General features: G+C 39.0%; 2 protein-coding genes across 8 annotated transcripts; one reads left to right on the forward strand and one right to left on the reverse strand.

Annotated features, from left to right (window-relative positions):
• Positions 1–3,884: 3,884 nt before the first annotated feature.
• On the reverse strand, positions 3,885–11,278 carry zfyve19 (zinc finger, FYVE domain containing 19). 6 transcript variants are annotated; one of them, XM_066694378.1, is made up of 12 exons: positions 11,231–11,278; positions 10,759–10,838; positions 10,449–10,570; positions 10,262–10,318; positions 9,350–9,510; positions 9,002–9,144; positions 8,685–8,808; positions 8,371–8,589; positions 8,070–8,146; positions 7,286–7,384; positions 6,801–6,964; positions 3,885–6,331 (listed from the first exon to the last, which is right to left on the reverse strand). In XM_066694378.1, the coding sequence occupies exons 2-12, from the start codon at positions 10,810–10,812 to the stop codon at positions 6,250–6,252; spliced, it is 1,302 nt and encodes a 433-aa protein (XP_066550475.1). In that variant the 5' UTR covers positions 10,813–10,838; positions 11,231–11,278; the 3' UTR covers positions 3,885–6,249. The 6 variants fall into 6 exon arrangements, with proteins under 6 accessions (XP_066550475.1, XP_066550473.1, XP_066550476.1 ...); XM_066694376.1 differs by having other exon boundaries at positions 10,759–10,871; positions 11,231–11,265; XM_066694379.1 differs by having other exon boundaries at positions 10,759–10,835; positions 11,231–11,261.
• A 433-nt stretch (positions 11,279–11,711) lies between these two features.
• On the forward strand, positions 11,712–24,119 carry bub1bb (BUB1 mitotic checkpoint serine/threonine kinase Bb). Of its 2 annotated transcripts, XM_066694443.1 has the most exons (24): positions 11,712–11,818; positions 12,225–12,381; positions 12,552–12,611; positions 12,854–12,998; positions 13,204–13,400; positions 13,497–13,669; positions 13,770–13,963; positions 14,305–14,402; positions 14,552–14,778; positions 15,273–15,388; positions 17,066–17,214; positions 17,458–17,495; positions 17,962–18,027; positions 18,296–18,395; positions 18,948–19,047; positions 19,226–19,506; positions 19,680–19,861; positions 19,987–20,121; positions 20,507–20,607; positions 20,862–21,023; positions 21,228–21,367; positions 22,756–22,912; positions 23,256–23,374; positions 23,850–24,119. In XM_066694443.1, exons 2-24 carry the CDS (start codon positions 12,251–12,253, stop codon positions 24,010–24,012), a joined length of 3,234 nt encoding a protein of 1,077 aa, XP_066550540.1. In that variant the 5' UTR covers positions 11,712–11,818; positions 12,225–12,250; the 3' UTR covers positions 24,013–24,119. The 2 variants fall into 2 exon arrangements, with proteins under 2 accessions (XP_066550540.1, XP_066550541.1); XM_066694444.1 differs by lacking the exon at positions 12,225–12,381 and having other exon boundaries at positions 11,742–11,818.
• The last annotated feature ends 1,436 nt before the right edge of the window (positions 24,120–25,555 follow it).

The raw sequence follows: 25,555 nt of genomic DNA on the forward strand, positions 1-25,555 counted from the left end.
ATATTTAGAAAAGCAATGATTATAGAAATTACCCCTTCAGTGCTTGATTAAAAATTCAGCTTGAGGTTGGCTACAGTTGTCTGTATACACATTAATAGTCAGTACAAACAGTAAATGTTCTTTTACTATTAGTCTTTTGAATTTCTGGACATAGATCAACACTCATCTATTCCAAATAGAGTCTGATCTTGTTAGTAAAAAAAACACTAGAGACCATGATCCAGTTACTTGGCAACACAAAAATGACCGGGGCCAATACAGCTTATATACTGAGACACAACGGAGGCAGAAACAATAAAGTTTCCAAAATAGAATTAGATGTAATCTCCAGAGTTTGGCCAACAGGGTAACTGACACTCCCTACTGTGACAAATGCAACCACCTACTTTAGGACCCATCTCAGACATGTTTTTCAGCACAAGAAATAAGATTCACATTCCCTGACTAAATCTCTGGTCTTCACCACAAAAAGACAGGATTTTAGAAGTTATGGAAGATGGGTCAGATTCACTGGGTTTAGATACATATATATCTAAACCCAGTGAATCTGACCCAGTAAAGTCTGAATGGACAGGCATAAATGTATGTGTATATATATATATATATATATATATATATATATATATATGCCTGTCCCTTAAGACTTTTGGTACAAGAGAAATCCTGAATAAGGATTTCTGGTTAGGATGGGAAGATTCCTGCAAGATATGAAAACAAGCTGGGCTCTGTGTGCATCAGATTCGGTCAGCGCTGCTTTCAGACAGCGGAGGGTGGTAGTGCCGGTCACCTCTTGTTTAGTTATTCAGCAAACAAGGCAAAAAGAAGTATAAAACCATGTGGGTCAGTCATTATGCTGGTTGTAAAGACTTACAATAAGTCACTGTTTAGTTGTTGCACCTCCTAAAATCCACTGAATGCAACACAACACACATTCTTGCATTTTTCTTCTCTTCAAAGGTAAAAAGTGTTTAGATCATTTCATGCCCAACGCGGTGCTCATTCAGAGAATATACATACAATTCTGATTATAGCTCTACTTATATATTGAATTGTGTTTACATTTTCACACCCATTGTGTTTTGCAATAAGCCAACGTACTTTTGAACCAAATATAAATGACAATGAGTGAACTCTTGTGAGCTCGTTAAACAGATAGCCCTTACCTTGCCGTGTTTGTTTTTGGTTGGTGCGATTATCTAACTGAACTGCAAGGACTCTAGAAGCATGTCCTGGTTCAATGTTCATTGCGTGAATAATTTCTATGGACTTATTCCCAGGGGCAATCGTGGCTGTTTTCAGTCCCTGTACAAGACAAATAATACCGACACTGTACACAAATGCCTCCACGCTTGTGTTTCCTTTCTGTAGAACAGCTTTTAAAAGGAGTAGAAAATGCAGCCTGTGGATCCATTAACTATTTTGGAGCCTTTTCAGTGTGCCCCAGGTGGCTGTGTTCTTCTCCATCCCTTTGGTTCAGGTTATATAACATTCAAACTGGAACCAGAGTTCAGAACGCTCACATTTTATTGTGCATGATTGTGTCGACACTCAGGCACTCATGGACATGGAATCGGTGGCAAGAACAGGACTGCATTGATGAATGGACACTTTGTGGAGAAGAACCCGTAAAACAGTAATGTCCAAATCAGCAATTTACTTGAGGGTAGCTCAAATCTGTGAAAGATCGGTACACAGCAATTGGCAGGACATGAAAGGACTCTCGATTTGAGTTACTTTTCCAACGTGAACTTGAAAACATTAAGAAGGACCAACCACAGTTCCAGAAAGTCAATGTTTTGCACTCACAGTCATGAAGTACGATATGAAAAAAAAATCGATTTACGAGTTTTGTTCTTTATTCTTAATTATTTTATTTTTTTAATCCTGAAATTATGATTTGTTTTCAGCCTCTGTTAGTGCTCTAGCACTCTGGGACAGCTCTGGACAGATCATATAAAGCCTGGCCTTCTGTCTTTTCTTCCAATAAGGGTCACAATGGGATAGCTAGCCAAGGACAGTTTTGAGAAGGACACTGCAGAGGAGCTTCTGTACACCTGAGCTTCAACAGACATATTGTGATTTGGTAATTAGGGTGTGTAATGATGCACAGCCTAACCGCTGGCACATGTTTTCTATTCATAATGAACAAGGAGGCTGAAATTAAAAATATTGTATTACAATGCTTGGGTCCTGTCACGGAAAATAACACGTCTTGTCATGCACCCTTATTCAAACATTTGTCATCCATTAGGACAACGAAAAGTCAGAATAATTACAGGTTTGGCTAAATAATCAAATAGTAAATGTCATTTTGGTTTATAATTTCAGTGGCTCGTGATTGAAAAAAACAGTGATTCACTCACTTTGGGAGGTTTTCTTATTCTTCAGTTTTCTGAGAGTTCTCACAAATAAAAACTCAGAGAAGTAATTAATTTCTGCTGTGCAATCACCTGATATTAAATATAACTGTCCTAACCATCACCAGAAATAAAAGCCTCAAATCTAATTCTGTATCAGTCACTATTATTAGGTCAAATCATGGTTAAGCTTTTTTTAAAAGGCTGTATTTAATCATTTGGATTCTGGAAAGAAATTACCTACATCCAGTCACAAAGTTGTATGTGAATTGCACATACAAAAATAATCTTCAAAAGTGGCCTACTTTCTAAGAAAGATGAAGGCTTCTCAAAGTCTTCTGTTAGGTGATTGAAGTAAACAACTCATAATATTCAGTTTGCTTTATAGTCTATTGACCCATGACTCATTATATTCCACGCTGAACTATATTAAAAGTAGTTTACATTTAAATGCCCTTATTGATTTTAAGTGATTTCTTTTTTAATAGAACAGATAACATAACTATAAACTAGTTTGTGACCAAATTTAATTTAAACAGACTTCAAGCCTAGGTCCAAATCTACCAGATAATCACAAACTTAATTACTAGGTGGTGGAAACCATGTTCAAAGTTTGTGCGTAAAGTCATCGGTTGTGCTAATCCTGCCTGTGAAGAAGCGTGATGTGGAGGTCCTGGAATGGCGAGGCCGGTTGGACTTGCTGCCAAATTCTAAAACGATGTTGAAGATGGCTTATGGTGGAGAAATGAACAATAAAAACTGGAGACATATGTGGCATTATGTTGTGTCCCAGCTGCATGTTAGGGTCCATACTTCCCTGGCCATGGCTGCCATGCTGCTCTACTGAAGTACCATACAGAAATAAACTCACTTTATTTCGACACAGAAAATCAGATATTTTCACCCACCCTACCTGAAATAACACAAGGAAATCAGTCCCAAGACTAGAGTTTATATGGGACTCTGAAACCAGCTCTTTAAATTGTAAATGCTTGATTTGAAATCATGTTAAATCCCCCCTTTCAAAATTAGAACTAGAACAAATAACTAAAATTTCTGTGTATATGGTTCAATTCTTGCCTGCCTTCCCATACTCAGTGATGCTCTGTGTTGGCAACACTTTCTGATGCCAGAGCCCCCAATGACAATGTCTCCATGCTGCTTCACGATGCCCAGGTGGCAAGAAGAGCTTCTCGGCACTCTTTTGTGAACGCCTCTGCACTTCACACCTCCTCCTTTTGACCCGTCCCAAAGACTGACTCAGCTACTGATGAAGAACACAGACTTAATGTGATCAACATTTTTTGTTGTTGTTGGCCTGCAGGATAAAGAAACATTACTAATCCATATGGACTAACTATTATTTAAGATAGAAAAAGGGCACTTTATTATGCAGGTATTTTTTTGACTGGTGAGGTAGTTACACAAGGGAGGGAAATCAGAAATTAACTACTTTACAAGAGTATTTAATCCAAACAATGAAAGTTCTCCTACTTTGAGGTTCATTAAATTGTGTGGAGGCAAGGATTAATATAATTTTCTTTAATAATGAATTTTATTAAATCATTTTGAACAACAAATGAGATGCACAGAAAGACCGAAAGGAGTTACCCGCACCTGATTCACAAAATGAAAACAATGGTCTTTCTTATTAGCTATATCCACAATGTAGTGCAGTTTTAGATCTGTGCTGTATAACATCTAGATCTGACTGAAATGTGAGGTGTTTCTATGCCAACCCTGTAACAGCAAATACAATTACGGACTTATTTTTGTTTCCTCCCCTTAAAACAGCTGTAAAAAGAACTTGCATGTTTGCACAGCTAAAAATACTTTCAGATGAAAATAATAATAACAATACAGAGCTAAGGGAAATTTACTTTGTTTGCATTTTCCTTTCAATATATTTACAAATTATTGTATTTCTCCCTTACAATACAATCTAGATTATACAGTATCAAAAGAAGTAAGTGTGCAGAAAACATGTAATATCCTGGGATTATGTAGAACTAGGCAATTTAATACACCAGGCCAAGTTTAATTAGCTAACAAAGATAGACAGAGGGAGGGATGCTCCAAATATTTGTCACAGGAGGAAACCAAACAGCGTACCAACGGAAATGTAAACATTCCAGAATTAAACCTGTAATTGAATCATTTTCACCAATTAGGTATATTATGAAATACACATATAACGTCGTAAGACACTGAACTGAAGTGTGTGTGTGCATAGTATATTATCCAACATGACTAACTTGCCCATGTCTGTGTGGATTATACAGAGGCCATGAAAAGGTTCTTAAAGTGCCATTAAGGAGTGTTGAGAACTTTCGGTTCAGAAATGATATACATTTGCCTATCAGTGGACTTTGTCCTCTAACTGACTTCTGAAGTGTTGGGGGTGGGGGGTGGATAAAGCACTTAAATCGTAAATGGACTGTTTCCTGTCCTTATACTCTTCTTCAAAATGGACCAATAACAGGACATAAAAACAGAAACTGAATTTACAGAATCTTTAAAGTACAGTTCTTCACATTAGAAATAATAAATATAATAATAATAATAATAATAATAATAATAATAATAATAATAATAATAAAAATATAAAAATGTGTATACCTATATATAAGACATCTGGCACATCAGTGACTGCCCAAGTGGTCTGAAAAGAAAACCCATCCTGCACAGCCTTATATTTTGACCTTTAGCCAATGTACCTCTGCTATAGGACAACATACAAAGATCACTGTTGGTTACAAATGGCTCTTCAAATGCAGCTCAAGAGGACAGAAAACTAAAAATCCCTTTGCATGGTTGGGAACATCTTAATGTAACATGTAAGGTAGAACGGTACTTTTCCTCAAGAATGTTTTCCTTATTTTTATTTATGGCAACAGAGGACTGAAAGGGAGATTATGCATTATATCTATATATACGGGTTTCTAACGTATCCAGCTGTGAGTTCAGAGACCACAGAGCTAAAAGCATGAGTCATTTTGGAGCAACTAAGACCTTGATTAGTCACTTGTGAGATTAATTGGAGAGACTGGTGTTCACAAGCACTCAGGGTCTAATTAAGCTAACAGTAATGCCTTATAGTCTTGAGTGTGCTAGACGTCCGTGGGCATAGGCCCACGTCAGAAGCTATATTTAAAAAGATATTGCTATTTCTATAACCAGAAGTAACTAAATGTAGGAATTAATAACTTAAAGTTGCTCACAGCTGAATCTTCAAGTTTCCAGTTAAGAGTGCAACACTGACAGTATGTAATTGTCTGCCGAGACCCCATTAATAGTACCTGTATGTGATTTAAACATAAAATCACCAAATAAAAACATTCATAATACAATTTTAACTAATCTGAACACTGCTAGTTATTATGAATAGATAAAGAATATATCAGATGCCTCATTCTCTCCTCATACAATGAAAATGGTCACACCCAGGAGATTTTCTTATTAAGTTATTGTTGTTTGAAGAAATTAGAAATCTAGATTTCTTGGATAAATTCTAGTAAATCCTGCACATGCACTCAATCCCTACATCAATTATGTTTGTGTCAGTTACTACTTATTTGCGTTACTAGTCACAATCTCAGTAAACTCTGCTTATTCTCTTATTGAAATGTTTCCAGTGGAGTATAAACACGGATTGTGACTAGGGTGATTTTGAAGCTGTAATAAAGAGATTATTTTATTTGAGTCTACTGATATAAAAGACTAAGTGCCTTCATAAGATCTGCTCCTCTGCTAGACAAAGATAACTATTGTGCAGTTCCAATCAATTCCTGATGATAAAGCACTAAATCAAACAAAGCACGTCAAGGGTTTTCTCTCGTGTCTTTGACAAAGGCTGCTACTGTCTCCGACAGGAACTCCGTACATCAGCATTTCACTTCTTCTTTTTCGTTTTCTGCGGTGCTTGGTAAGGGTCTGTCTGATGTTCTTTTCTATCGAACTCGTCGTGACCTTCCCTGTAGGCATGGAATTAGAAAGATGTACATTTAATGCCACGAACTCTGATGTAAAATATTGACCCTTTAACATGCTTTCGATTGTGGGAGACTCTCTTAAATAGAAATGTTAAGCAAATAACTTCTGACACAATATGTTGATGAGTTGGGGCTATTGTGCTTCTGCAAAGTTCAAACAAGTGCACACTGAGCTGCTGCCATAGTAAAAAGATCATAGTAAGGAAAAGTTGCCTCTTAACCTTTCCAACTCAAAGCTGTGGTTCCATTTACAATATATATATATACATTTTTTTAAAAGCGCCTTGCAGCAAAAGGAATTTCATAACATGTGGTTGTGACTAAGGTTGTCAACCAGGGAAACAAATCGGTAGGAATTGAAACCTGTGAACAGTTGTTAACGAGAAAAATCCTTTCCTGCTCAATAAGCTTGGATTGATCGTGGGTCGGCAATTATAAAAAATCCACAAACCTGAAGCATCTTTTACAGTAGAGGTCCCCATCACAAGAGTGGCAGCGTATAGTGGCGTCTTCGTTACAGAGAGAGCACCAGGGCAGCTCTTCTTCATCAGAGTCCGAGGCCAGGGCCCCGGCAGCGGGCTTTCTACCCACTGTGGACGGCACCGCACTGGGCACCTGCAACACATCAGCCTGCATTACTTCTGCTGCCCAAACCTCCCAGAAAAGATCTACCAGTATGGTCAAAGCATTAAAAAAAATTAGACTAGGAACCGGCTCAGACTGGATCTGAATCTGAGGATGTTACAGCTACAGGTGTTTCATAATTATGTCACTATTTCAACTGCACCAAGACTATATAAGTATGTTGTTTGCACATGCACAAGTACATTTGAGTTCTGCTTGGCCACTATTGAGTTGGAAGCGAATCTCCCTTTGTGTGCATCGAATAAAGAACATTTGTTGTATATGTGACTCAATTCTGTTAAACCAGATTACCTTCTTATAACCTCCTGGCTTCTCTGTATTTATTGGACCGCTCTGTTCAGGTGGGATGTTGTAGCCACTGGCTTCATCTAAAGCGGCTTCTTCAGACAGCTGTGACGGAGGAGCACAGTACGAGGAAAAAACAACAGGGCTTCTCTGTCATGTCATGAAATTATAAATCACCGTCTCTGAAGAAACCAATCCCATCTTTCAAGAAATGTGCACTATATTAATTTAATATTATATACATAAACACACAGTCATAAAAATGTCAAACAACACCACAGTCTAAGCCTCTCATCTGTATGAATGGGAGGGAGATGTGAATGGAAGTCAGACCTCTATATTTGATCATATTTCTGAATCACTTGTAAACTGCATTAGTCAAATGTTCAAAAACAGCCAGAAAAAGAAATCAATAAATATTCCAAGGTTATCTTAAGATTTCTTTATCAGCCCAGCAAGAGTTTGTCAGTTTCTGCTTTGGTATATTAAGAACAGAGGATTTTATTAGATACAGTATCAACGCTACATTCATTTTCTGCCTTACAAACACATGCAACATCTATTTATACCGGAGTAACTTGTTCTGCAGTGCTCCCTTGTGGTTAAAAGCATACTGACTGAACATTCACTAGCTCCGAAGTACTGTCGAAAATGACCTGCAAACTCGAATGACAGGATACTGTTGGTGACTCATTTCCTTTCTATTTAGGATGAGCACTATTTTTCTTTTCACTTTCATGATCTTTGGCTGCATGAATGTCCGAAAAATATTTAAACACATAAGACAAACCTTTTTCAACATCCTTTTCACTGCCTCTTCCTCCGTTTCCTCCTCACTGTCCGACTGGTTTAGATCCTGTGCAGTGACTTGGACACAGAGCACAAACAGTGAGAAGATGCTGCGTGAACTAGAAGGAAGCGTACAGATGTTATAATGACAGCGACAATCATCATATACATGCTTTCGATGATCTCTAATAAAACAGGACCAATCATACGGCTCGACTCTGTCCTCTCTTGGCCCACCGCAGCTTGCTCACAATTCCAGTTTAATCAAAGTGAATTCCAATGTCATGGAAGGTGTGACCTACTTTTGTCCGGGTCCTGTCCCTTGAGGAGTGCCAGCCTCTTGGCCATCTGCAGCACCTGCCCCTGCCCCACTTTTTCCTTCTTCAGCTCCTCCATGGCTTCTGTCAGCAGACGGCTCTTCTCGGCCTCCAGTTGCTTGGCGTCCCGTTGTAGATCATCCAGATTCTCGTCCAACGCCCCACCCTCCTCCTTGTTCAGGTTGTTTAGAGGGCCGTCCGTGCCTGGGAATGAGACAGACATGACCATGTCTCTGTTAGACGCTGATGTTGAAATTTTGAGTGCCTTGGGACTGTTGGCTGCTGTAGACTCTGTGTACCTGTTACGCCTTGCGAGGTTGAGTCTGGTTCGTATCTGTTGTCGATGGCTACCTCCTCAGACAGCTGGCTAATCAGATCGTTGGCTTTTTCAGTCTGGGTTCTGTGATCAGGGGGCTGGTGGACCTGCAAAGCACGTGATTACTGTGGACTGCTAACTAAGCCGTTTTTGTTTATCATAGTACCTGAAAGTCATGACTTTGATGGCAACAAATGCTAGAGACCTGACCACAACAGACATTCTGGTACACTGGAGAGGTGCAACAGAAAGGAAAGTGTCTCTCTGCTGATTTGAGCTCCGCTGGGTTGGCATACTCACCGGTCTGGAGGCCTGGGAGGGTGGGGTGTGTCCCTGTAGGGCAGCCAGGCGGTCTTCCATCTCCGAGGCAGAGGGGATGGTTTGGGTAGGGGCCTTCAGAGCTGCCAGCCGGGCCTCTATCTCTTTCTCAGAGGGGATTGATTCTGAATTTCGGACAATACCAAGAGTCAGGCACGCGTACATCACAGGAAAATAGGAAAACTCAAGAGTTCTCCAAAGGTGCTCAGTGATCTCAAATCCCAGGCCGTTCATTTAAAAGTCTTGTTAACACAAACAATTACAACAAAAAGCTTTCAGAAAGCATTGCCTTATTGGGGTTTACTTTGAAATACAATTTTAAAAACTGACTGGGTTTAGTGTCCTCCTTCAGTCTCTGCAGCCTCTCTGCAATGGCCTGGTCCTCTCTGCTCAGTCCTTTGGCCACAGTATGTCCTGGGGCACTGCTCTTTGTACTGGGCCCAGATGCCAAACCTTGCTGGCTCTGCCGGGCCTCCAGAGCTGCCACCCTCCTGAGGATAAAAATAATGCCATTTTTACTAATTTCTCACTTCTTCTTGCCATCAAAAGAAAGCCTGTGATCTTGTCCCAGGAGTCACAAAATCCTGTAGACAGTGCCAACTCAGATTGTAGGAGTTTATTGTTTATACATAATCACAAATATTTTAGAAGCACTGTAATGCCAATGTTGGCAAATTCTTTTTGTTCTGGAAATGTTAAGGAATGGGAGTGGGTGGCATTGTTTTGTGACATGTTGAGCTTTTGAAAAGAGGAAACTGAAGTGGCAGCCATGTAAAAAAACAAAAAACAAACAAACATCCCTCAGGAATTGGCACAACTGAAAGTACTCTCTGCATGTCATCTAGTTTGCAGAAATTCTGTTCTGCACTCACTTTAAATGCATGCATGCACTTACATTTACAATGAGCTCTGCACGTTTGTCACATATTACTTACTCTGTTGAAATATTACTTAAAATGCTCAGTAGGACATCAGAGAAATACAGATTATTCTCAACAAGACAAGGTAGATTACATGTAAAGAGAATGCACATTGACCTGCTTCATATCCTTAACTGGCCCATGTCAGTTAGATATAGTTCTTAAACTCTTAAAGTCTATACCATATAAATAGATAAACAGAAACATGAAAAATGAAAGAACATATATGTTTAAGCGTCTTTAAGCTAAACACTGGTATCTGATGAAGCCTGCAACCAAGATTTCACCAGGTTCCCAGCGTGAGAATATGGAGTTTACTCACTTTTTGTAGTTCTCTGGGGGAGACCATTTAGCAGCATTATTCTGGGCTCCTTCTGGGCTGGAAATGAAAATGAAGAACACAAGAATCAGTTTACCTATCCACATACTAACTATTTTAAAGATGGGCAACTGACATTTTCAATTAGTTTGACGTCTGTCTATTGAAAGTGGCATTGAGCGATGCTTACCTAGTGAGATTGGCGTGGCACTGCTTGCAGACCTTCTGCTGGGTGTTACCGCAGCGGGGCACCAGTGCAGTGTAGTTCAGACAGCCCGAGCAATGGGACTTGCCACAGTTCTTACATCCGAGCTTGGGGGTGGGGGGTGACAGCCAGAAAAATTAATCACACATGTTATACGCTGAATAATAACATTCCCTTGCATTATTGGAAATAGTGCTGATTGCAACATAGACATAACAATCAAAAACAGGATCAAAATACAGCTGCAAAGTGGTGTACATGTCCTCCTTTCTATACATAAAATGCAAATGCAAACCTCCTTTTTGAAGCGGGTGAATTTAGACGCACAGCCGTAACATCTGCCATCCATGTCGGATTAATAAGGGGAGAGCTCTTCTGTGCAGAAAGATAAATACCGATCAGCTGATCCTGCACAACACACAATTCGTTAGACAATTATAAAGTAGCTTTTCAGTTCAAGATAGCTAGCTAATTATGCGTTTAATTTAACAAATGTAGCCTTAACCGCGTACGTAAATAGTAATTCTAACACCAATACCCCACGAATTCATTCAAGGACGACAATCATTTCAAAATGCACTTCCTAACAAGTTTGAACTTGTATCCCCATCTTACCGTAGTTTACTGACTAATGCGCACACGACATGATTATTATGAGCATTGTATTTTGTCATGCCCAACTTAAATCAGACAGAATTGTCAATGTTATTTAAATCCGCTTTCACTAAAAATAAATCACAATGGAGATGTTGTTCAGTTATGCTTACAATCCCAACGAAATCTGCGACCCGACGACGGAAGTACACAGGAAGTTTTCCATCGCTCTCGCAGTGTGTTCTGGGACATGTAGTCCGGAAACGACAACGCAACGATACACTTTACCGATTAATTTAAAAGGACATTTTGTTTCGTATTATAATTAAAATGGGTCTTTAAAATGAATACGTCGTCTTTAAAACATAGCTATGCATTAACGCTGTCTACTCTAACACTATCCCCACGGCTGCACTGTGGTGTAGGACTACATTTCCCAGACTATGTTGCCCGCTACAGTCGATATACATATCTAAAAAATGTTTAATACATTTTATAATTTAAAACTACATCCTATTTATATAAAACATGTATAAAATAATACATAGATTACACAAATATACGCTACTTTTACATCTTCAAGGTCAAACAACAGTTATAAACACGGGGTCGGGCTAGTCCAATCGGCTTTGAGAGTTGTGCTCTTCGGCCCTGGCGGTTTGTGTTTGAAATTAAGATACCGGGAAAAGGAGGAAGCAAGAAGGGTCTTTATTGACTATTTTGAAAATATTGTGTTTCCAGCATTTATACATTTATCTTGTGTAAGTACTTCTGATTATTTTACTCGGCCACTGCTGTTGTACTACACCTTTCTTCTTTTTAAGTGTGCAGTGCATTTATAATATAGATAAATCGTTGAATGCAATCCGATCGGGATAAACGCGTTACACAAATGTCCAACACTACTGTGCAATATAGCGGTATACTATCGCTGCTATTTACTTCTGTGCCCTTTCGATAAACGATGTCAAGATAATCGTAGTGAATGGCATGTAAACACGATTAAAAAAGAAACGCAATGTCACGGCGCAGACTACACAATTTGTGCTTTTTTTATTATACCGTTCTTGCACATTTTAAATGGGCAGCAACCCCCATTCAGAGACTGATATGCTCTGCCAGTCATAACCTGCCATGCTGGGTATGTGACGGGATCTGGTGCTACAGTTACAGCGGTTCCTGTGCATCCCGCCATGGCAGAGGGAGGCCCGGAGTGGGAGCTTTGCAAGGAGAACATCCAGCCCCTGAAACACGGCCGAGCCATCTCAGCCCTTCACCAGGCCTTCAGCCAGCAAGAGGGCACCGCCATCCAGCAGCAGAAACAGTATGTCTCTCTGTGCAAACTGCTGCCCACCGATTGCATCTAATGTGCATTCATGTTCACTAAAGAAATGATAATAAAAACTTTCAAAAAAGCAACTTGCAACCAAATATCGCTGTCTGTATTAGCATCATAGATTTGGATAGAGTTTTATTCTATTTCCTCCCCACTAGGGCTTTTGAGTCTGAAATCCGGCTGTATAATGGAGATGATCCACTTGATGTGTGGGAAAGGTAAGCATTAATGTGACTATCAGATGTACTTTTTTCTGTAGTTTTTTTGACCTAAGGATTTGAGTGTATATATATATATTTTTTTTTAATGTTTAACAATGACCAACATTTATTGAAATGGCTTCTGTCAAAATCATTTGTGCATGCTGTGCAAGCAAAAAATAAAATCTTCTTTTTACTATAGCTTAGCACCAGCATGGTACGATGTCGTGTGCACAAACGACATTTTTTTTATCCTCTAGGTACATCAAATGGACGCAGGAGACGTACCCACAGGGAGGGAAGGAAAGCAATCTCATCCCCCTGTTAGAGCGAGCTGTCGTGCAGTTCAAAGATGAGAAAATGTACTATAATGACCAACGCTATGTTAACCTCTGGATTAAATATGTAAGTATTTTAAAATATCTGTTGAGTTTGTATGTCTTTCATAGATTTGTAAATCTAGGGGTATAAAAAACTATCTTTGGCCCACTTGCTAACCGAAAACAACAAACCTGCACTTGTCAAGTACGTGTTTGTTCAGTATCGAGACTTAATTTTCTTATCCGTCTAATGTATATGAACTTGTTTCTGAATGTTTTTCTTTTCTAAGGCTAGCGTTGGCACTGAACCTCTGGACCTCTACAGTTACATGCACGCACAGGGCATTGGGATCCTGACGGCTTCATTTTACATCGCTTGGTCAGAGGAGTATGAAAGACTTGGGAACTTAAAGCAGGCAGACGCCGTCTTTCAAGAAGCCCTCAAGTGCGGGGCAGAACCCCTCGATAAACTGCAGTACTATCACCGGTAGTCCTTTTATAGTTACTTTTATGTATGTAGTTTTTGAAAGATGTAAGGTTAGTCAGTGCAGGTTCAATACTGACGCTTATTTTTGTGTCTCAGGGGCTTTCAGGCACGTGTGTCTCGTCAGGTGATTGCAGACATGGCGTCTGGAGGACAGGATGTGGACAGTCCTGAAGCAGCTCCGCCTCACAGGGCCTCCCTTGTGGATCTCAAGCACAAGGGGAAGAAGAAAGTAGTTGTACCCGTTATCCGAACTGGGGCTTCTGTCAGTCGTAAGCACTGCTTTCACATGTTTCTACTTTTCCTTTTTTGTATTGTTTCTCTAATATACTAATATTTTTATATCTCATTGTCTATTTTATTTGCTGCCAGATCATGGTCGAGGACTGAACTTGCAGTTGCCTGGTTCTACACAAGCCAAATCCAACCATCGAATTGCTGTGTTTGACGAAAATCAGGCCGCTCACATGGAGCCCTCCAGGCCGAGGTCAGAGCCCTGGATCGCCCCGCCGATAGGCAGAGCCAAGGAAAACGATCTCATGCCTGAAAAATGGAATAATGTCAAGGTATGGTAAATATTCTCCAGAAGGCTGGAGTCTGCTGTGCCCCTTCATGGCTATGAGATGTTTTCCATTTAGGTAGTGTCTTGTGAATTCTTCAGAGTCCTTTTAAGCTTGTCTTTAAAATCAATCCTATCTTGAGTGGTAGCATTCTGGATTTCACTGGCAATGTATGCTCTGACACTGAGTGGTGTTCTGGTCTGATAACCTGTAGAAGATGTTAAAATACATGTTTCTTAGTCTCCAAAGTAGCAACAAATCTTTGAAATAAGTTTGGAATTAGTCATTAGAGTAATTTGATCCCTTTTTAATAGCACTATTCATGATGCAATTCCATGTTAATTCAGCTGCCACAGAAATCCAGGGTTGGCTACAGCGCAGAGATGCCACCCAGCAAACCCAACTTCCAACCCTACGTGGAGGACTGTGACGAACTCCCTGCTGTGTGAGTGGCCTATATGCATCCTCAACATTGAATTTGTGCATATTTACCTTAAATATTCTGAATTGGAACTGGCATTCCAGAAAAAATCATTCTGTTGCATTTGAATACAGAATTCCGGTTTCAGTAAATTGCTTCTTGTTTTCATCCAGGACGCCGTGCAAGATCAATTCGATGGTGAACAACGTGCTGTCGGCCCGGAAGCCAGGCAGGGAGGAGAGCGTGCTGGCGAGACTGCAGGTCCAGCAGGCTGGCGAGGGGGAGAGGAAGGAGCAGAGCATGTACTGCAAAGACCTGCTGTATGGAGGCACCAGCGAGTTCTGTTTCGAGGAGCTGCGTGCAGAATGCTTTAGGAAAAAGAAGGCCAAGGAAATTGAAGGTATAACTACAACCCCTAAACTGTCATGGTACAGTTCCAATAGCAAACAAAAACTATTTATGGTTTAATCCTGTTTTATTTCGGGGGTAAGAAATGTAAGCACTTGTTTTTCTACCCCTCTTGTAAACCTTAAGCCCCTGAAGTTTTGTATTTGATGTACCCACTAGACATTGATAATGAGTTTGTTGTTGAAAACCTCTTACCTACCATTTAATTAGACCCAAGAACAGTGCATAATCAACATTGCTTTGAATGGATTATTTTGTGTGAGTTTGATAATACAAAGTATAATTGTTCAGTTGTTTTGGATAAAGTTGACAGAGGACAGTGAAATGCATTTTGGTTGGAATTTTTTTTTTAATTGGGTGCATCTAGGCTTCAAACAGTGCTCAGTACAGATTTGTCTTCAGTTGATTAAATAGCCTTTTTTAATGAATATACATGTATTTAATGTGCTTTTACCTGAGACTTTTTTTTTTTTTTTAATTTTACAGCAGAGGAAGCTGAAATACGTAGAAGACGAGAAGAACTTAGACAAGAAATTGAGGAAAAACAAAGACTCCTTCAAGACACTTGCTTGAGAAACCAAGAGTTGGGTTTACCAAATGAGGTGAGATTTGTATTACAATAATAACTATTTCTCTGATCCAGTGTAAGTATCTAAATGTTTAAATTAGTCTTTCTTCAGCATAGGTGAGCTGTGAATCGCACACCTACATTAGTTTAACATTTCATGCATTTACCATATGGGTGCATACGATTTGGATGCCGTCTTATTTTGAATATCAATGATTTACATGCACAGTGACCGGTTGCATAAAACAACTTAAGTAATTCTCTTAAGTTGTTCACTTAAGGACATTTCCCCCTTAACTAGGGGATGAATTAAGAGTGTTGCACAAACCACCTTAAGTGTTCCCCTTAGGTAAGAAAAATCCCTCGTCTCTTGCGATTCATCTTGTCCATCAGCCACTGCGAGCTTACTGAGCACTCCGGGCCGGTTTCCATAGAAATGGTGCAGCGCCTCAGATAATCGTTTTATACAGCGTTGCTCAAGAACATGGCAGAGATGTTAACATTTTGTAAATGATCTTAAAATAGTTATATGAAGTTAAGAAACTACGTATACAAAACATAAAACGTCTTATCATATTTATTTCAACATAATTTATAAATAAAGGAAATAAATGGAAATACAAAATAAATTCGTGGTTATTATTTTTACCTGATTTCTTAGCAGACACACTTATCCAGGGTGACTTACAATTGTTAAAAGATATCACATTATTCTTCTACATTTGTACCCATTTATACAGCTGGGCATTTACTGGAGCAATCTAGGTAAAGTACCTTGCTCAAGTGCCAGCAGTGCCCCCACCTGGGATTGCACCCACAACCATCCACTCCAGAGTCCTAACCACTACTCCACACTACTGCCCACAGTAGTGTTATTATGTTAATATTTAAAACCGGCATTTTAATATGGCTGTGTATATGTTAATTAACTCATGTCTAGTCTCTGTCTACATATTTAGAACAAACAAGAAGGAATGTCTTGTTCCCTGTCCCACACACATGCGTTGTACTGCCATCTTCACACATTTAAAGGCAAATCCTGCACAAGGTTTCAAATGCGTTATTTTGAATAGATTACAATTAAATCTAGTTTGTGCTTCTATATCTGATTCCATAATCGCAGATATTTTAAGTTATTTAACGTCTGTTAAACGTTTGTCCGGTAATTTTTCATTTAGTTTTTAGTTAATTCGTTTTTTCATTATCATCCAGTGTATCCAAAGGATTCTCTCTATCTCTGAAAACCCTTGTGTGAATCACAGCTTCATCTTAATTTTCAGTATTTAGAAATGTGGCCATTATAAACAGGCTTTACGGTACCTGAATAGGACCCTTAAATTCTTTTACTTTATTTTTTTAAATGAAAATTCCCCTTAAGTTGTTTTTTGCAACCATTAACTACCTTATTGGTAGTATTCCTTAACTTCCCCTAAATAAATGTTTGTTGTTTTATACAACACACTTACTTGTAAGTACAAGTTAAGATGAAAACTAAGGGGGAAATTCACTTAAGTTGTTTTATGCAGCCAGGCACTGATGCCTACTTTCATTGAGTTGCATGATTCAGCAGAGACTGCATCGTAAGGTTTCAGACCACCTTGTAGAAAGAAAGCAGAGCAAACTCGCTAACTGGCTTCTTTTAATTTTGATTACGTTTTTCCAACCTCTTAATGTAGCAGTTTGATTTGATATGTGTTTTTTTCTTTTCAAGGCTGTTCAAGAATGCAGTAAGGTTCCACATGCCTTGTTGGAAGATGTGATCCATCCACAGACGCGAGACCCCTCAACAGCTGTAGAGCAGTCTAACCCAACAATTGAAATTTATAAAGCATCGGGGTCTGACGTCTATTCCCCACCAAGGTTATCTTGTATTTGTTTTTTTTGTTTTTTTTGGTGCAGGTTTGATTTAAATTCATTGTTATATAGATTTTTATATCCCAACCTGTTGCTTTCAATTGCATCACTTGGGTTGGGCACTATGGGCACCTATTTCAGTATCACACTCTTGCTAGTTTGTGATTTTTCTTTCATTAAAACAATGGATAATTTGCTTTGGTTCAAGTAATTAATTTTAATTTATTCTGCTCCTGTCTTATCTCCTAGATCTAACCCCCTAATTGCAAATGGTTTTGACTTTCCAGGTAAGTTTGCCATTTTATGTATTTGTGTATATTTGTTTTAGCTGGTGAAATGCAGGCATCCATCATTTCAATATTGAAGTTTATCTTTAGAGCCCTTAATACTCCTAAGTATCATTATTTAATAATGAACGGGACATCTACTGAAACAAAATAGTGTTCTTTGCATTACATTACTTTATAAATTAGGATAATTCATCATGTGACTTCAATTCTTGTAATGTGCTGCTTGTTTATTGAATTCACACCCTGGGGAGCTTTTAAATATTCAATTAAATTTACAGTCCCCTTTCGCCGAGAAAATGTCCCATTAAGGTTAAGCACACTGGCAGAACACATTAGTATAATTAATAGGGAAGGCTAAATGCATGTTAAATTGGCCATTTTTGTTTGGAAGAGTAATATGAGGGTCTTAACCAAATTGTATAGTTTCAGAAATCTTTTTTTCCTCCCTCCTTTCTTTTCTCAGATGATGTTTTTGTGAGCCCTTCTGCAAAAGAGGACATTGAATTTGAAGCAATGTTTTTAAAATCCGGTGAGTTTTTTTTTTTTTTTTTTAATGATTGTTCCGATTTAACTTAACTTTATGTATTTTTTTCAAGGCAATTTCACATGGACACTTTTAGGATCTCATTCTATTGTTTGTTATTACAGCTTTAGAAGCAAACACAATGTGTGTTATACCTGAGTTGTTTGCATTTAATTCCCATTTGGATACATTTTTACATTACTGAAAATTTAAACTTGGAAGAGTATAATTCTATTTTTCATTTTTATTTTTATTTTTATGCATGACTTTCTAGATCACAATATGCCAAATACAGAAAAGATGTCTAACAAACCAGCGATCACTCCTTTCACTATTTTTGATGAGAATCCCATTGTTGAAGAGCCACAGAAAGTGTACGTATTTGCAGAAATTACATTATTTTTGTTTTGACTTTCATTTCCAAAAGCCAAATCCATTTGATGTAGCATTGTTGTTATTTTAACACTTCTTTCAAAGACTGACAGGCACCTCATTGAAAGCAAACGTCAGCCACAATGTTATCACTAGGCTTCCAATTTACTTTCCATTGAAATCTTTGGTCTGCCTTTACCCAGTTTATTACATTTGCATTTTCTTTCTCGGAGACTGACAAACGTTACAATTGTGACAATATAATTTGGGTCGTGAAGATTTTATGCTAGTTTTTAATTGTCATTTATGTGTATCACATGCTAGATTTTGGCATCTCCTTGTAGTTATTTGATTTATCTATTTAATCTTGACCATATTGGTCTCTGTATTGTAATTCCATTAACTAATGGTGCTGAAGACATGGAAAAGTCCTGACCAAATTTTACAGATTTTTTTTTTTTAATTCAATACTTCAGTTCATAGTGGGTTCCCAAATAGTTTATTGATCTTTGAGTCCATGTGATGATAAAATTAATTTACCTCCTGATTCCCAGGGCTCCTCTGCCTTCTTCCCAGGCCACTGCTCGGAAGCCTTTGGCCGCAATCCTGAGACCAGCGGGGGGCGTTCCTCCGAAAGCAGCCACAGACGAATGTGTAATTGTTTTTCTTCCTTACTGTGAATGGGTGTTGATGTGTTGAATCTGAAAGTCAGTGGAGGGGGTCCTAGAATTTGCATAGCTGTGAAGCTGTCATCTTGATGGTTTAACAACACTAAGTACAGTAGTATTTTGTATTGTTGAAGTAACCTCTTTCCTGTTCTCCTTTGTTCCAGGATGACTTGGAAGGAATTGAGCCCCTGAATGAAGATGCCATAGTCAGCAGCTATCGCAATAAAACCCTCTGTCCCAACCCTGACGATACCTGTGACTTTATGAGAGCTGCTCAGCTGGCCTCCACCCCCTTCAGTGGGGGGCTGGGCATGAGGAACAGTCCTGAGCCCGAGATTACAATGACCACGGATCTGTGCAGTGCCGACCTAGATTCCCTGAAATCAGTCACCCCAGTGGTAAAGGATGCGGCAAATGAGGAACCCCCGAGGGTCAAGCAGCTCAGGTAAGAAAAGTGACAAACCAGGGATTTACAGATGATTTGCACCTTTCGTCACTGAAAGTAGTTTTAGAATTCTGTTAATTAAGGTTAAGTTTATATATCCATGCTTATATTGCACAGGGTGATACCCCGAAATTCCCAACATTAAGATCATAATTGTATCTCGGTATCCTTAGTCCTATCCAGGAAGCTAGTTTGGAAGATGCCCGCTATTCAGTGTCCTCTGGCTCGTCCACATCCTCTTCTGTCAGTGGACAATCCTCTGTGAATGAGATGACCATCGCGGGCAAACTGGAATTGGGTCAATCCCGGACTCTGAGTACACTCGCTGAGCAAACCAGCATCGCCCATTGTGCAGGTGAGAGCTCTTTGATTACTTCCCAGAGTCCAATTTAACCATGTTTATTTATTTTTTATTTTTTATTTGCTGACAAGTCATTTTAAGTTAATAACATTGTTCACTATTTGTTTTTGTTTCTGCAGGAACTGGGATTGCCCCGTCAACCATACATGTTAGAAAGCAGTTGTTGGACAAGCTTCCCGAGAGTTATTTTTCACAGTTTTTCAGGGAATCGGGACCCCTGCCTACACTGGAGGAAAAATACCAAGTCTGTCTAGGTAACTACATAACCAAAATCAAAAGTAGAAGTGTATCCGAGTTTAAAGAGGAAAAATTACTTTTGAAATGCATAAATTAGCTGCAACGTTTTCTGTGTAGAAAACTTTTTCTAGACGTCGAGCATTGTTCTGGAAATGTAGATGGTGGAATATAATGCAGACTGCATTAATAGAACAAAGAATCCAATTTGCGCATTTTCTGTAATGCTTGTCCTGTGGATGCAATGAGATGTATACACGGATGTTGCAACTTGCTAACAGTCCTCAGTATACAGATACAGATTTGTGCTGAATATCCTGAAGTAGTGACTGTAACTTCACAAATGTTGTATACGTGGACTTTGGCTGGAGAACTGTCGAAATTAATGTTTTCTTTCATTTGAAGGCAATGATACCTATGACATTAAACGGGAGATCATAAGCACTGAAGACTATAACTTGTATTTTGCACAAAGGTCTGTGAATGATAAAATTACAGTTATCAAGGTAAGCCCTTCATAACCAAACAAGCAGAATGTTTACCATGGTTAAGTTCAATTGTTTAAAGACTTTTACAATGTGTACGTTTAGATTTGTATCCATATGTTTGGCTCTAAATTTGTATCTAAGGTGCAGAAATTCTTTATGCATAATTCTATCTAAAATAAGGGAATTAAAACTTGCTGTAATAGTGCTGGGCATGAAAGCAGAGAAGCTCAGAAGTCATGTCTTGAAATTAATCGTTAATTTGGTCCCTGTAGGTTGACTTCCAGTGTGTACCCTGGGATTTCTACATTATGACACGCCTGAAGAAGCACCTGGGAGACAAATCCCAAAGCTTTTTTGGTGACCTGTGCCGCTGTTACATGTATGAGGAGGGTTGTGTGACTCTGTTCCAGGGTTTGTACCCACACACACTAATGGTGAATATCAAATCGGATCTGTCAGTTTTATTTGGTCAAACTATACATTTTAAATATGACCCTCTGGCACTTCCTTCACTAAAATACAATTTTAATTAGTCTTGTGATTAATTCAAATGTGCAGGTCTTATTCTGATTCTCGTTACATACTTTACCCAGATAATGTGCTGTGTTTTAAGTTCACATTGTTTATTTTAATGATAGGATATATTGGAAAAAACAAGGCTTCAGAAAGACATTGCTGCTTTCCTGACGGTGAACTTGCTTGAGCTGGTCGAACAAATGCATAGCTGCGGTCTGGTACACGCAAACCTCAGCCCTGATACCTTACTCCTGGGAAGCAGGTATATTGGATTTTTATATTTGTTTTATTGGTGAAAAATGCATTGAATCAAGATTGGTGGTCAGTTGGTGTCGCTTTAAATAGTGTACATTGTGTAATTGTGAAATTGCATATATACACTCACTTAAAGGATTATTAGGAACACCTGTTCAATTTCTTATTAATGCAATTATCTAACCAACCAATCACATGGCAGTTGCTTCAATGCATTTAGGGGTGTGGTCCTGGTCAAGACAATCTCCTGAACTCCAAACTGAATGTCTGAATGGGAAAGAAAGGTGATTTAAGCAATTTTGAGCGTGGCATGGTTGTTGGTGCCAGACGGGCCGGTCTGAGTATTTCACAATCTGCTCAGTTACTGGGATTTTCACGCACAACCATTTCTAGGGTTTACAAAGAATGGTGTGAAAAGGGAAAAACATCCAGTATGTGGCAGTCCTGTGGGCGAAAATGCCTTGTTGATGTCAGAGGAGAATGGGCCGACTGATTCAAGCTGATAGAAGAGCAACTTTGACTGAAATAACCACTCGTTACAACCGAGGTATGCAGCAAAGCATTTGTGAAGCCACAACACGTACAACCTTGAGGCGGATGGGCTACAACAGCAGAAGACCCCACCGGGTACCACTCATCTCCACTACAAATAGGAAAAAGAGGCTACAATTTGCACAAGCTCACCAAAATTGGACAGTTGAAGACTGGAAAAATGTTGCCTGGTCTGATGAGTCTCGATTTCTGTTGAGACATTCAGATGGTAGAGTCAGAATTTGGCGTAAACAGAATGAGAACATGGATCCATCATGCCTTGTTACCACTGTGCAGGCTGGTGGTGGTGGTGTAATGGTGTGGGGGATGTTTTCTTGGCACACTTTAGGCCCCTTGGTGCCAATTGGGCATCGTTTAAATGCCACGGCCTACCTGAGCATTGTTTCTGACCATGTCCATCCCTTTATGACCACCATGTACCCATCCTCTGATGGCTACTTCCAGCAGGATAATGCACCATGTCACAAAGGTCGAATCATTTCAAATTGGTTTCTTGAACATGACAATGAGTTCACTGTACTAAACTGGCCCCCACAGTCACCAGATCTCAACCCAATAGAGCATCTTTGGGATGTGGTGGAACGGGAGCTTCGTGCCCTGGATGTGCATCCCACAAATCTCCATCAACTGCAAGATGCTATCCTATCAATATGGGCCAACATTTCTAAAGAATGCTTTCAGCACCTTGTTGAATCAATGCCACGTAGAATTAAGGCAGTTCTGAAGGCGAAATGGGGTCAAACACAGTATTAGTATGGTGTTCCTAATAATCCTTTAGGTGAGTGTATATTGCTAGTTTAGATGTGCCGTTTGTAATACTTTTTTTATTACTTAAAAACTCAGGTTTCATGAGACAGAGGGCGGCCCTCTCAATTTGGTGGATTTCTCCCATTGCCTGGATTTGGATTTTCAGCCCGAAGTGATGTCAGTCGGTAAACTCCAGATGGCTCAGCGCTTCCTGAAGCAGGGCTTGTTATCGGAGACCTCCACTCCTTATCAGGTATGGCCACAGCTAAATATAGTGGATTAGCGAGCAGTGATAAATTCCTCAGGCTTCAGCTTGGAGGTTCAGGATTTTAAAAAGTTTCTGTAGTTGTGAAGTTTGACAAGACGTTTGAGTTTATGCAAACCCTGATTATTGTATTGAATTCACCAGGTCAAGTTATTTTCTTTAGTCCTGCTGTGTTTTTGTACTATTCCCTGTTGGGAGAGTTTAATCTTATGATTCTGCACAGCTCTTTTGATATCACCCACTTTATTTAAGAATGGTCAGGAGCACAATTGAGTGGATGACCTCTTATCTACTTGTCCATTTAGCAGAGTTTTTTTTCATTCATTGACAGCTGGACTTGTTAGGGATCGCCGATACCGTACATAAGATGTTGGAAGGAAGGAGTATGGAGGTTGTCCGTGAGGGCTCGGAGTGGAGACTTGTTGAGTCGAATGCTGTACCTGTGAATGCGTAAGTTATTTCTGATCTGAAAACTTGATTTAACCCAAGGTGCAGATTTGTGTAAGGGAAACTAACCATGAGTCTGGGATTAATAGAAACTTTCCCTTACTCTAAGTGGTACTTTGTGCATCAAAACCCAGCCAGACTTCAGATATTGGGTTTGGAATTTGCTGGTTTTGTTTATTATATATTTTTCTGGGGTTGGCCTAAGTTATGGTTTTCTAATGCAGCGATTGTGAAAATTCTGGGACCCAAAATCCATATAACGTATTGTCCGGTACCGATATTTTATTAATTTTACCCTGGCATAAAATAAATCCAATATTGTGCTTTTGATGATGCTGTTCAATGAATGCATTCAGTGATACAAATACAAAGTGATGGAACAACATTTAGTATTAATTTCTGTATCATTCTTCCAAAACAAACATTCTGTTTCACCATCTCTTGGTAATCCAAATGTGTATTTTGTTGTAATTTCCAGAAAATTCAATGATGGCATTTGGTTTAACTTCTTCAAGAAGATTCTTAATCCTGGGGACAGATCCAGTGTGATCATCCTTGCTGAGCTACGGGAGGAATTTAACCGAGAGATGAAGCTCCTGTCCTGCCAGGACTTTGAAATGGAACTGGCATTTTTCTTCTAAAGCTTGTTGAGAAGTGTAACATGCATTTAAATAGTTTTCTCTTCTGTATGTTTTTAATAAGATGTTTTTGTATTTTCTATTCTGCTTTAGTAATAAAGTTTTTTTTTCACTACTTGAATGCAGTAATTTGTATGCTTTGCGAGTGTTTACATACTGATTGAAGCCAGTGTGCACAGAGACTGGAAAATGTGGAAATCCAAATGTGTAAGAAATGCAGTTCACTTCTAGAATATCATTTGTACCACATGGATAGGAACAAATGTAGGTTAATTTACATGTTCTCTGCTGTTTGCCTCAGTAATGGTGGTTGTTTGGAAGACGGAGACGAACTGCACATAGTCTAGTTTTGCCTGCAGGTGTTTAACCCAGCTGTGCAAGTATTTTAATATTCATATGAAGTTATATATAGCACTTCTCATTTCAAACCATTTTTGCTCTTATGAAGGGAACTGATAATCCCTGACCCAAGACTAATAAATAGTCTGTTTGAAGTAATTGGGAACAAGTTGGTTTGACTGCATATAGGAAAAACATTAATGGAACCATGTCCTCAAGGGTTATTTATAATGACTCAATGCAAAATCCAAAATACAATGAATTTGTTCATTTTAATGTACACATTTATCAAATTTCTGACAAATGTGTTCATGCCGAACCTTCAGAACCCGATTCGAGATTTGTGTCCAGAGTTCATGAAACTTTTCTTCTCTTGTGTCATTTACAGGTGTACAGCAATGTAGACTTCACACAGCAGAGTTAATTTTTAACTTTGGGAGCTTACAGGAACTCATTTGCAAGTCAAAACCAGATGTTTCGGTTAGATCTGAAACGCCGCTTTTCTCCAGTCCTGCAATGAATTTGAAGTTTCGTCAGGATAATGTGATCGGTAATATCGCTGTCGTTTAATTAAGAGAAACGGTTACTGAAGGAAGCTTGGTTTTTGTCTGGATGTATTCTGTGGATATAAGCCTACTTTGATTGTTAGATGTTCAGTGACTTCAGCAGCATGTAACTTGCAGGAAAATATGTATTGTGTATATGTAACGTGAAGGAGCAAATATATTCATTATATGCTTGTATGGTTAGTTCCTTTTCTTTGTTTTTGGCACTTTGGAAAATGAGAAGGAATATAGATTTTTGCATATTACTAGGTAAGTCTTTAAGATATAGTGCTTTTCATTTACAAGACTTGGGTGTATGTTGGAAGTTTTAGTTTATTTCTCCTTGGGCAGATGTAAAGTTATTTCTTCATCTGCCTATGCATATGGCACACTCATTTTTGCTAGCTGTAGCTGTTTTCTTGCCTGGCCCAAGGCATGATATGTAGTGTCTGATATAGAAACCAGCTGTTGCAGTGAACATTTGTTTTGTCACCCAGTAGCAAAAGGAGGCTAACCGCTGACACAATTATTCACGATTGCTTTTCAGATTGCCCAAAGGTAAGTGAGGTGGATCTGTTAAGTGAGAGGTCAGTTGTTCATTGTTTTTGGCTGCAGTATTGTTAGTTACCTGCCAAATATAACATTTAACAATTAAGAGTTAC

This window comes from Amia ocellicauda, chromosome 21, assembly GCF_036373705.1.
Source record: "Amia ocellicauda isolate fAmiCal2 chromosome 21, fAmiCal2.hap1, whole genome shotgun sequence".
NCBI classification, from domain to species: Eukaryota; Metazoa; Chordata; class Actinopteri; order Amiiformes; family Amiidae; genus Amia; species Amia ocellicauda.